This window comes from Chroicocephalus ridibundus, chromosome 1 (assembly GCF_963924245.1).
Source record: "Chroicocephalus ridibundus chromosome 1, bChrRid1.1, whole genome shotgun sequence".
Taxonomy (NCBI): domain Eukaryota; kingdom Metazoa; phylum Chordata; class Aves; order Charadriiformes; family Laridae; genus Chroicocephalus; species Chroicocephalus ridibundus.
Genome location: NC_086284.1, coordinates 165,016,811 through 165,030,041, shown reverse-complemented (window position 1 = coordinate 165,030,041; position 13,231 = coordinate 165,016,811). Strand labels below are relative to the sequence as shown.

The following is a 13,231-nucleotide window of genomic DNA, read 5'->3' as shown; positions in this document are numbered from 1 at the left end:
TAACTATGATATCAAAATTGAATTACCATTGCATTGACTAAAGAAAAGAATACGGAAGACAACCATCACTGCAATACGTCTAGGACAAGGTGCTGTTCCTTCCATCTGAGCAAAGACCCAGGAAAAAACCCCAACCACTACTGGATGTCAGTTTGAAGTTGTAGAGAAAAAGCCATTTTTATGTGCCTTTTGCTAACAGAAATCTGTTATTTTCTCCTCTGATCAAGCTCCTTTCCCTAAAGCATTGCATACCAGCATCTTTAATTGTTCATCCTTGAAAGAGCATTTTGTTTACAATTTCTGTTCCTTTATTAAAACACATTCTAAAGAAGTAAGGCTCATATTTCAGAGGACCAAACTACCCTATACACACCAAAAGGAAGGCCCTGATTCTATCATATTTCACATTATTTCAGTGAAGAAGAGCTGTATAAAAACTTCACGTACAAACTCACTACTTCAGTGCCAAGCTCCCAGAATGATTATCCCTTTTACAACAACTTCAGATTTACCTCCTGAAATTGCAATGCATATTTCTATGCTTTTAAGTTTAAGGCAAGTCAACATCCTGCATTTTTTTTTCAGCCACCATCCACTATTATATATGGATATTTAAGGAACCAAAAGGGCGAGCACCAAACCAACAACCAATGCTCCCAGCACATTTAAACAAGAGTGCTTCACACCATTTACTATGGTAAGGCCCTTTTTAAATAAACGTGTGACTCACTGTTTGTTTTCTTCACCAGGAGGTGGAGTCTTGCCATGCCCCTCCATTACAAAATCCTCATGTTCCATCTGCAAAGGCAAGCATTGCAGGTCAGAAATTGGTGGAGCAAAACGCACATCACCTAAAGTGGCCCTGTTCCATACGCAACAACTTAAGACAGCCACTTTATCACAGTGGCTGGTCCAGAACAGATCATGTAGTTTCTTAGCAACATATGTACATCTCCAACCCCATTGCTATGGTACCATTTTATAGCACAATTTTCTGAAAATCTTACAAGGGAAAAAGAACGATTTAATGGCTATAGCAGAAGACTATCAGTCAGGCTATCTAGGTTCTAAGTTTTGCTCTGTTATGGACTTCCTTTGTCATTCTGAATAAGTACGGTTTCTACCGCTTCTTCCTTACGTACAAAGCAGGAATTAAAAAAAAGTTATACCTATCAACATCCCTGAAGAAAAATCTGACTTTTCAAAGAAACTTACTAACCACAGGCAGAAACTGCTGTGAAAGCAGAGTACTTCTTGTGAAAAATAACTTTTATATGAAAAAGAGACTTTCACTGCACACGCATAGCTTACTTAGCAGGGTAAAAAAGAGGCCTAAGGGAACCTCAAATAGATGCTGTTCCAATGACAACATAAGGTAGGCATTTCCTTTGGCTCACATGTTAAAAGATTCCAAGGGCACTAAGGAAGTTTTCTGTTTAATTGTTTGCCTTTAAAATACAGTTTTAGCATACATTTTCAGTAATTTCTTTGGACAGAACGAAGAATTACATTATACTTGATCATTAACTAATTACGTACTCTTCATTTAATTACTTCATTTGGCCAGAATTTCTTGCACGGGTAGCAAAATATTCTTCTCTTTATACAAAAATTCAACACATGCACTTAGTATTTTATATAAACAACCAGATACACAGCTAGCAATGCTCTACTTCATTTGAAGACAGCAAACAGGCCACACCACAATACTCAATAAGCCATAAAACAAAGCAACTAAATCATAATCACACACAAATCCATGATCCACTACATTAAACTGGGAAGAGGAGAGAAGCACTATTCAGTCAGTAAAGATAACATGGTTTAGTGAGACTTCGAAGGAGCCAAAAAACCCCAAACAAAACAAAATCCAGCAGCCGCTTTCCCTTGTGCCCCTACCCTCTCCCCAAAAGAGTCAAGTTTACTCATCTGTACATTGATCCTGTTGACAGGTCAAAAATACTGACAAAAAACATTAACTGCATATTGACATGTAACAAGGATAACAGAAATTACATTATTTGCCTGCACAGACACAGCCCTAAGCAAAACCACAAATGAACCGAGAAACTGATGGTTGGTGGTAATGACATCCAGAAGACAGACAGTCAATCAAATACATGTAAGATAATTTCACATTTGTAAACATGTACCCATGAGACCCACAGTCAAAACAGTATTTTCATTTAAAAGCAACGTCTGATAGCAAGAAAACTTTGCATTACAGTTTTGTAAATGACTCAAACTTTTTATCCATGTATTCCCACCATACCAGACACGCTGAAACCTATTTGTACCTCAGTCCACATCTGATTCTCAAGAGCTCTAACATCTGGACTCAAAATTGTCTAGCTGAAGAGAAAGGTATTTGTTCCACTAATTCTGTTCTTGCGGATGTTGAAACACAAGTGACAACTGGTAAAACAGACACAGATTTGTGGCCATATAGCAAAACAGCATGGTTCCATGAGTGAGTGTAAATGTTTAAGAATTACTCTTACACAACCTGAAATCAGGAGGTATTTCATCCCATTGCTGGCATGAGACAAGTACAATTCACACGAAAGGTAAGCAAGGGAACAGTTTGTGGCCAGTGCTGGGAAGGAAGATGAAATACAGCCTTTGGGAGTAAAGAAGCACTACATACAGCACGTATAGTGCTGAACTATGGAGATTCACATATAAAATAGAAATCCAATTTAATGAAGTTGTAGAAAAGGAGAGATCACAAAAACTGAAGTATAAAATGGGAATGATTTTAAAACCAACAGAAACTTAGAAACGGGAATTTATTTTATTGGATCATAAACAAGAAATTTGAATGAGAATGGGAACATCTAGTAGACCATCACCAGGACAAGGCAATTGCTGAAGTACTGCCAACAAAACTCTTGTTTTAATATGAATTTTATATGAAGAATGATAGCAACATAAGTGTTGCAGACACATTAACATCTAGCGTGCCTATCTATCAAAATTACCATTTCAAAGAAGTGGGCAAATAATTAAGAACAACAAATCACCTGAGATAGAAACAAGATTGCAGGTCTAGACACAATCTGTTTTAAACCAACTGAAGAAGATACGGTACGATTATGTCAGTATTGAAAAAAAAAAAAAAGCTGGGCTTCGTGGATCTTAGAGAAAGGCAATGACAAAGTTTCTCACTAGAAATTCACCAAGAAAATTAGTCACAGACTGAGAAAGTACTTACATGGAAACTATTCAATACACAAAATAAAGATTAACTGGTAGGTTTTCACTGATAAAAAAAGCTAGCAAAATGCATCAAGACACTAAAAGAGGACATGGGAAGTTCAAGAAGTTGAGAATTAATGAACTAGATGTCTTTTTAGAATGAACGAACAACTAGAATGGCTGGAAACAGTTGGCTGGTCAGGCTCAGAGGGTAATGGTTACTGCGTTTTATGCTACCTGGAGGCTGGTATCAAGTGGGGTGCTGGTATCAAGGGGTAGAGCTAGGGGTCTGCCCTAAGACAAGTCCAACAAACAACTTCACCAATGACTTGAAGGGCCAGTACTCTGGTCAGAATTTTACGATAATACTTAACTGAAGAGGTTCAATCAACACGTCCAAGGGCTGGGCTGCCATTCAGGTGGACCTAGACAGGCTAGAGTAATGGACCCTACAGGAACTGTGTGAATTCAGAAAGGACAAACACAAAGCCCTGCACCTGAGAGGCCCTGGCAACGATCCAGGCTGAAAACTGACTGGGGACCAGTTCTGTGGAAAAGGTCTTGGCAGACAGCAACCTGATCATGAGCCAGCAGTGTGCCCTGGCAGGAAAGGTCAACAGTATCCCAGGCTTTATTAAGAAGAGCCTTGCCGGTAGATGAGGGAACTGATTATTGCCTCCACTCAGTGCTTATTATTCCAGACAGGATCTAACACACCTCGTTTTGGGTGCCCCAATAAAATAAATACATCTAAAGTGGATGCAGTAGGCTACCAACGTGCTCAGGGAGCCAGAGTACTTGCCCTGTGAGGAGAGGCTGAGGGAGCTGGGCTTGTTCAGCCTGGAGAAGAGACAGCTTTGGGGAAACCTAACAGGAGCCTGTCTGTGTCTACAAGGAGGTCAGCAAGGAGTCAGGCTCACCACACCAGTGCACTGTGACAGGACAAGAAGCAATGAGCATAAATTGAAACAAGGGAAGCCCAGTCTGAACATAAGATGACTCATTTTCACCATGAGGACAGTCAAGCACTGGAACAGATAGTCCAGAGAAGTTCTGTAGTCTCCTTGCTTCAAAGTTTTCAAGGCCAGACTGGATAAAATCCCTCGTAACCTCACCTGGCCCCATAGCTGACACCCTGCTTTGATCAGGAGGTCAAACTAGAGACCTTACGAGGTCCCTTCTAACCTGAATTTCCCAGCAATCCTATGAATGCAAGAACAGATGCAGTTTGATGTTGAGAGGTAATATATAGGAGAAAAAACACCCTGCCAAATTCTCAACCCAGCGAGAACCTGCAATTCAGTGTGGAAAGGTCTAAGAAAAATTCTTTAGAATTTATTCGGAAAATATACCATTAGGCAGACAAAAAATTAATTGTTGTAAAAACATAAATTGCAACACCAAATTTCACAGGTCCTTGTGGATTTTATGTTTTATATATCTTTATGTATGGAGATTTATTTGTGTATTAGAGGATTACAAAACATTAGCAATACAAGTTTCTGTTTCTGGCAATGAGATCATTTTTACAAAGTGAAAGGGAAAGTTACATGTTAGTTCATTCCACAGACCTGATCCAGTGCAGCAATTTTCACATTCCTCTTTGCAGAACCTTGCCTCTAATTTATTTTGCTTGCTTACATATGTTAAACAATTTCATGATCAGTGATCTGTATTTTCCACTTTGAAATTTGCAGTTTTAAAAATTTTTGCTAGAAAACGCGACACAGTTTACTTAGTGTTCTAAAAATTCCAGAATAAGCTTATAAAGTAATATCCATTTCCAGCTTTCCCTGACGTTTAAAAGTAAAAAACACTTTATTGGGTAGTTCATCTTAATTCAAATAGATATATCTGACAGCCTTCTGAAAACAATGAGCAAACTGCCCCAGTAGAATTCCACAGACATAGTTTACACTTTCATAAAATTAGTTCTTCAGCCCAACTACCTGTTCATTAATTATTTTTGAGATGCAAAGAATAATTTTTGAGATAACAGCCACCGGTAGCTGAAAATATTCTTCTTCTCCTCCATCCACAACTTTTATAGAATTCCTGTGCACATTTCTTCCCCACAAGTCTTTCAGTTTCTCTTCGCTCTATCATCACCATATCACGTCGCCACTCTTTTAGTCTTCTTTTTAAGGAAGCCGGAGCCCAGAGTCCTCACTAACTTTCAGCCATACACAGCATACAGCAATCACAACAGATCTGGTTAACTGCAAGCATTCTGAAAAGGCGTATTCTAAGTCTTTAGTCTCTCTTGACTTACACCATAAGTAGGAAATGCAGTTGTCCTGAATCCGTAGAAAAAGACTGGAAGGTGGAGGCAAGACAAAACTCTTGTACCTATTGTACTCCTCCCAAGGAAAGAAGAAAAGGTGGAACAGCAGAGGATCTGAGACACTTTATTTTCTTTTAAAAGGACTGCAGAGGGAGCCATTGATTCCAAGAGCAGAAATCAAAGGAAGCGCACTCCACACCTGTTTCTCCTGGCAAGCAATGGAGAAGGCTTCAAGATTCTGTCAGCTGGAAGCAGGAACCAGAAATAGGACCTTAAACAGCAGGGGTGAAAGTCAATAGAAAACTTGTGTTTTTTTTAAAAAACGAACCACAAGTTGTTGAACTCCGTATTTTATTATTTCAAAGCTTTTTTTCCTTAAAAATCCAGGCAACCGTGAATACCCAAATTTTGACAAAAGTTTGTACATTGTGTGTTCTAAATAATAAAAGACAAATTGTTTTATGCAAGTTAAAAGAGCTATTCACGATTACACACTCAATACTTAGTTTTTAGAAAATGAAATATACCAGAAGGAGCTCAGACATCATAAACTATTACTTTTTTTCCCCCAGAAGTACACCACCTGTTACTACAGTTTCATACTACTCTTTCTAAAAATACCTTCAGTGAGACCCTAATGGATTTGACTAATGACTAAACCTGATCTGGAGTTCCTAGATAAAGTCAGCCACACTCTGAAGGGTCAGAAAGTTTCAAGGGCAAAAGCCTAATCTTTCCTGAATCCTGATGTCAGAATTCACTTTTTCCTAACAAGATTCAACACCTTCATTAGCTATCTTAGCCCACCAAAACTGAACTGAGCATAAGAGAAACTAGAAATGTAAGAATTGTAAGAAATCCCATACTTATTATGAAAAGCTATTGATTTTAAACAGTATTTTGTCTTTTAATATTCACCAGTTATAGAAACATACTAGTTCAGATACATTTTCCCACTCAACAGTTCCTTTGATATAGTTCCTTGAATAGTTCCTATGATATTTTTTTTCTTTTCTATTTTATAAAATAAACTGCAACCAGCCACCTGAGTGAACAGGAGATGAAGACTCTTAAGATTTTTTCATTCGCTAGCATCTCAAGCACAACTGAACTGAAAGCCTTACCTGGCGTACAACTAGACTCCGGCGAGGACCAGCCAAGGTCAAAAGCTGCTTTCTGCAGGTTGTGGCAATTTATGTTACCTGCCTACTGCAGGCCCAGCTTATGACTGATAAATTTGGTGATCAGTCACAATTACTGCTTTAACACCAGTCCACCTTCCCAATCATCACCAGCAACAGCGCTACTGCAAACAGGCCATCAGCATTTCTTTTGTCTCACCAATACTTGCTTTAAGTAGAATTGCACAACCTAACGGCTAAAATCCAAGCAATTAGTTACTAGTCACTACTGCTAACAGTGGAGGAAGCCCTATAATGCCAAGCAGTTAGAAGAACTTGTCAGAAATTTCGGAGACGATTTGAGGTCTAACAGAAATGTAATCACTGCTACAAATGAAAAGAAAGCTGAGTCACCCCTCTGGCTTTATTATGAGTACTTTGGACAAACTGCATCGGGGAAAACTTTACTCATTAGCAACAGATTAATTAAATTTTTAATTCAACTTCTTTTAATAAAGATCAATGCAATTTAGCTATGAACACTTTAATAATTTTCTTCAGAATAAATCAGTGTTAAGCTATCATCTCAAAAATGCATAGAGAATAGCACAAATCGGTTAGCAAAATTAGTCCCAAAATATACTTTTTAGATTAAACCTTAATTCCAATACATAGATGAAAGCATTAAAAAAAAAACCACACCTTAGAAACAATGATTTAAACTTAAAAGAAATAAAATAATTGAAAAAACAGCTCCCAAAATGAGAAAGCATTTTTGTGAACCACACAGGAAAGTCTTAGAGACAAGATATGCATGAAAAGTTATGTGAATTTTTGGTCTCTTTCAGGATTTTGTTGTATTGTACAGCATTGTGATGTTACTAAATTTTCATTTGAACCTATTTCTGCCTTCCCCCCCAATTTTGTCAAAGAGCATTCTCTATATACAAAAAATACCAACACAAGGTGTGAACCAGCTCTCAGCCTACTCACTATTTTGTTGGAGTTTCTCATCAGCATCTAGATTGAGCATTTCAATGTTATTACCATCATGTGGTCCTACCTGGTTTTCCAGTTAGTAAAAAGAGAAGTGAAAACTTACTAACATAATCCTACTACTCAGTCACATATCACATTCAGTACTCCTTACTAATCATTTTGAATGCTAACGCACTTAAACCATATATAATTACTTTTAAAAATCACTAATCTTGGTATATGCAGCCTAATGGTACTTTAATTCCCAACTCAACGAAATGTTACAACATTAACTATAAATGCCAACACATTAATTTATACCATCATTAAAATGCTCATCATCCTTATAGAACAATAGGACAGATTATCAATGGGGGCTCAATTAATCATTAATAATAGAAAAGTTATGTAACTCAGAATATGTAATTTATGTTTCACCTAAATAAACACCAAACCTGCAGCTATGGTTAAAGGACTAGAAGTTTTGCTTCTACCTCCAACTGTCAGTAATTAATCACCTGCACTTGCAGAAATATCCCATGGCCCATTTTCTATGTAATTTTAAAACTGTTTATGTTATCTAATAGTCTGAAGTACCCAGCAGCTTAACATGAATTCCCTGCTAATCTTAAAACAAATAGTTTTATAAATATCATGAAAACAACAGTCACACTTTGGAAACGCTAAAAAGGTCAGGACCCCAGCTGCATTTCATACTGTATAGATAAGAAAGTTTACTTAGTTAAAAAAAAATATCATTTTTTTAAAACACATTACTTAGCTGCAAAGTATTTCAAATACAACAGCTCATCAATATATATACATAGTAATTCATCTGAATCTTGCTCTGAAGGCAATTTGAACTACCCTGGCTGTTTGCAGCAAGACACTATTTTGCCAGCAACACCTTCAACCACCAAAGCTCTCCAAGTCACTCGTGTTATGGTATGACAGGATATGTAGAAATGCCATTTGAAAACTTCAACTCTGAAGCTGCCGAGGTAGCTTTGAATAACAGTTCAGCAATCTCAGACACAAAATGCATAAAGCATTCTGAATGTAAGCCAAAGTGCTCTCCTTTTCCTGCACCACAGTTGCACTCCATCCGTTTCTTAGTATGTTCTGTACATACATAGTATGGATCTCAGAAAAATCTGACTTTAGTAAGACACGAGTAATTCCCATCTTTTATTTAACTAACTTTTTGTATTATTGTTCAGCTAAACATCATTAACATTTCACAAGCCATGAATTCTTGTGAACTTCTGAAACTCTGAAAAAACCTTTTACACTTCCATAACAAATCTTTCACACTTTCCATTTAGGGGAAAAAAAATCTGACCTGAAAGCCCATGAACAGTTCACCCACCACCACCACCACTTTGAACAGCCACTCGTATCCAGCCCAATGACTCTGTTTAGACAACTAATTTTACAGTTATTTACTATTTATGGTGCAGACACACATGAATAAGCTACAGCAGTTTAAACTGACATTTGTAAGTGGCTGTTATTTTGATATACACATTGTTAACCACCCTGACAGAAGAGAGAAAAACATGTTAACTGCTCTTTTCCACTTAGATTTAGAGAGCTAGATGATGTATTGCCACAAAAGGACAACAGGCACAAACAATGAAAAGAATTTTTAATGGCTCAAGAAAGCAGATGATAATCAGAATTACTGAAAATTAATTTATACTTTTGCACTGCGCATTCAATCACCTTCACTGCCACAACTACTGTTTTCTGCTGTTTGTTAGGAGTGACTGAAAGTGACATAAACCAGGCACACACAAAGAGGTGCTGAAATGATTCTGCCTTAAGAGATCTGACCAGACAGGCAAGGAAAAGAAAGAACTAACTTTCTTTTCTGTGTTTCACAAAAGAGAAATCTATTGTGTGGATTCTAAACACATAGAAACTGCCAGTGGCCCTGAAAGTTCCTGAGCAACAAACATCTGGAGGCTGAGAGCAATTCTATTTACGTATACATTAACCCTACTTTAAGCCTGTATTAGGCATCCAGTTTTGACCACTGTCAAAAAGGAGAAGGAATACAGGCTATTCACACTCACAGTGTAAAGCTACTGTCCAGTTTCTCCAGTTATCAGAATGAAAATCCAAACTCATTGTAGTAACAAGGGAGCCCACTCACAATGCTGCTTGCTTGTGTAGTTTTTCCGAATTTCTCAGGATTATTAAAATTGTTAGATATCTGACAGACCACCAAACCATTATAACACCCACTCATCTCTGGGGCAGAACTTGGGCTTTTCTTGCTTGCATACATTACAACTTGTCCTCAAACAAAAAAATCAGGTGCCACGGGAATAAGTTATTTCTCTAGGAATCATACATGGAAACTCTGTACCTGTTGAAATGTACCAACATGATTTCAGAGTACTTTTGTAACATTTCTTAGCAATCTAATTCCACACACGCTTAATGCATCTTTAGACAACTATTACGTTCTCCCTTCTTCATAATACACTGTCTTGTCTACTATCCACAGTAAACAGACTTTACACAAGTGACAGGAAACGCTGACATGCTTTTAATGTTGCTTTTACCCTCAGGGGAACTGATATTGCACAATGCCTTTCACGTTCAAGTGTCCTTAGTTGTCCGCAGTCTCTTATCTACTGTAATGATGAAGACCATCACTATTATTTTTACTGTCAAGAATAAATTTAAAAAAAAAAAGTCTTCTCCACAAATTCCATATCCACTTCTTCCATACCCAACAAGAAAATAAAAAATTTTGAGGAACTGAAACAATTTCATACCTACCTAATTCATAAACTGAAAACAAAGTTGCCCTTGTAGGGTCATGCAAATTTATGAAGTCTTGCAAAACATATGAAGTCAGCAAGACCAGTGAGTTTTACAGCTTTCAGTGACTCAGCCAAACTAATCAGACTACAAATGATTTGGAAGGGTAATCTTTTACTGTCCGTGGATCAAATTTTTCCCCAAATACCTATCCCCTCAGTCTGCCTAAGACAGTAAGACTGAAAACATTTACCAATACTTTGGCATCTACAAGATTTTGTATTGAGTGGCTGACTATATAGAAGTCTAACATTGTCACATTGACGTGGACTACAACCACTGTCAACAATGTAAAGCCAATACCGAATGGAAAGATATCAAAAGGCAATATTCTGAAAAGCTAGTTACCCCTCAAATTGTGTGCCAGTAGTACACCTGCATGAGAAGGGACACTTTGTTAGCAAAGCCACAAAGCAATGTCCCGGACTGTCTCTGACTCCAAAATCATACTGGGATTATACCATGTCAGCTCACAAATGCAGAAATGCTTTTATTAATTTTTTAAGCAAATATTATTTGCTTTTCTGGTTTTTTTGCAAAGTATTATGAACTGCTGTAATCAACTGAAGAAGAGATGCTATTCGTTGAGAAAAAACTAATGAGAAAACATTTATGACAAGGAAAGAACCTTTAGAAGAAAAGAAAAGGTGAGTTTAAACTGAGTTTTACTTAAGGCTGAAGCATTTTTTCCCTTAGAAAGCTCAGAAAAAAGCCTGTTCACTGCAATGACATTCCACACCACAACTTATCCTCCACACGAACTGTATGTATGAAAGGGCTGGATCAAAGGACTGTATGTTAACAGTCCTTACAGATCTCAAAGTTTGGCAGATGCTGTTTTCCAAGGGAAAGAAAATACAACATTGTATTAATCTTCTCTTTTGTGCTTCAAAAGAAATTCAGGGCATTCAGAGATTAGAAAACACAGTCATCTTTCAGTTTAGTGTGTATATTTTCACAATATTAGTCTTCACTACGGGTAAGTATGTTTCAAATGAGTAATCCGTCTTGCCTCTGTCGAAAACAGTACACCCAAATTGCAAAATCTTGCACTTGATCCTGAATTTCTCCAAAAATGTCCAAGCAGCTAAGCTATCAACAGTATTCCTTCAAAACAGTCCAAGTCGCACTGTCTGTTTAATTCCATGTTCTTTTTTGCAAAGTTCTCAACAATTTTACCTTGTTTATAGCTGCTATTTTATAAAGCCAGTAGACCCTGATAACATACTGTGCTGGTTTTGGCTGGGATAGAGTTACATTTCTACATAGTAGCTTGTATGGGGCTGTTTTGGATTTGTGCTGAAAATAGCGTTGCTACACACTGATGTTTTAGTTACTGCTGAGCCTTTTCTGCTCCTCACGCTGCCCCACCAGCAAGTATACAAGAAGTTGGGAGGGGATACAGCTAGGACAGCTGATGCCAAATGACCAAAAGGATATTCCATACAATATGACATCATGCTTAGCCATAAAACTGAGGTGGGGGCGTCTGTGGAGGTTGGCAGGGGCTGCCATTGCTCAGAGGCTGGCTGGGCATCGGTTTGGTTGGTGGTATGCAATTGTTTTTGGTTTACATCACTTATTTTTTCTTGGGTTTTAGTTTTCTTTCTCTTTGTTGGTTCCTCCCCCTCCCTCCCCTCTTTAAATTATTAAACTGTCTTTATCTCAACCTGTGCGTTTTCTCACTTTTACCCTCCCAATTCTCCCCCCCCGTCTCACTAGGGGCAGAAGTCAGAGCGCAGCTGCGTGGTGCTTAGTTGCCAGCTGAGGTTAAACCACACACCGTAATTACAGGTCTTTGCTACAATGCCTTGAAATTTGGAAATTCAAAGTTATAAACTCACAAGCAGCTTCCCCACCCCACTCTGAGGAAAGGTTCAACTGTGTAGGATTTTGTAGGAAAGTGTTCTTAGGTTCTTTTTTTTTTGTGGCAACAGCCACATGAGTAAACTGAAACCTACTCTGACTTGTCAGGTATTCACAAGAAAGTACACTCAGATTGAAAGTTCACCTCTTTGTAACAAGCCAAAACTTTCAAGAGTAGCAGGGTTTCATACTGCAGAGAAACTATCACGTATGAAAGCACCACGTACTAGGCCAGTATTAAACTGGAAAACGGCTTTTTTTAATTACAGTGACAAAGCATTTTGTCCGTTTCATTCCTGTATAGGCCTTCAGCCTGAATGTTTTAAATTATTTAGTGCCATCTGAATAGAAACCCAGTTCTGTATCACTAAGTAATATTATAAGCCCCAGAGACAAAGGCATCAAAATTTTGGATGTTGTGTTAACTACCCAACTAAGATTTTCTTTTTACCATATTAATTCTAAATCCCACACAATGAAAGCACCAGCCTAACTTTTGCGCTATTGTCAGCATCAAGCAACATCCAGTATCAAAACCAGAGCATAACTTACCCATAAAGGCAGTTAGCAGAATACTCACGCTTTCAAGCAAGATACCCTTCTGACAGGCAACACTCTCTCCTAACAACACTTTCTTCTGAATTTTAAGCTTCTATTTATAAATATAAAGCTATGTAACTTAACAGCTCAAATACAAATACCACTCAGGCAGGCTTATGTTTCTTTATTCTCAACATATATGAAATAAAAGCAAGAGCTTAGATCCTTTTCTCACACACACACAAAATACAGCAAGTACTAACAGAGTTCTGAAGAGTGATTTAAACAGATGGGAAAATGCTAGTTTACAATTAAGACATCAAGAGGCAAGAAAAACAAGAATTAACCAGGATGAGAACAGGCAGGCAGTAATGTAAGGGGAAGATTCATGTTGACTGATAAGAACAGG

The 13,231-nt window shown here is 37.7% G+C and overlaps 1 protein-coding gene across 6 annotated transcripts in view; it reads right to left on the bottom strand.

Annotated features, from left to right (window-relative positions):
• The window catches only part of TNRC6B (trinucleotide repeat containing adaptor 6B), a 133,671-nt gene that overhangs the window by 93,655 nt on the left and 26,785 nt on the right, over window positions 1–13,231 (bottom strand). For 4 of the 6 annotated variants that reach the window (XM_063322497.1, XM_063322487.1, XM_063322498.1 and 1 more), the window contains exon 4: window positions 731–798. The exons of the other annotated variants lie outside the window; for them this stretch is intronic. In XM_063322497.1, the coding sequence (XP_063178567.1) occupies window positions 731–798 (68 nt within the window). The remainder of the gene's footprint in view (window positions 1–730; window positions 799–13,231) is intronic. 6 annotated transcript variants of the gene reach the window in all.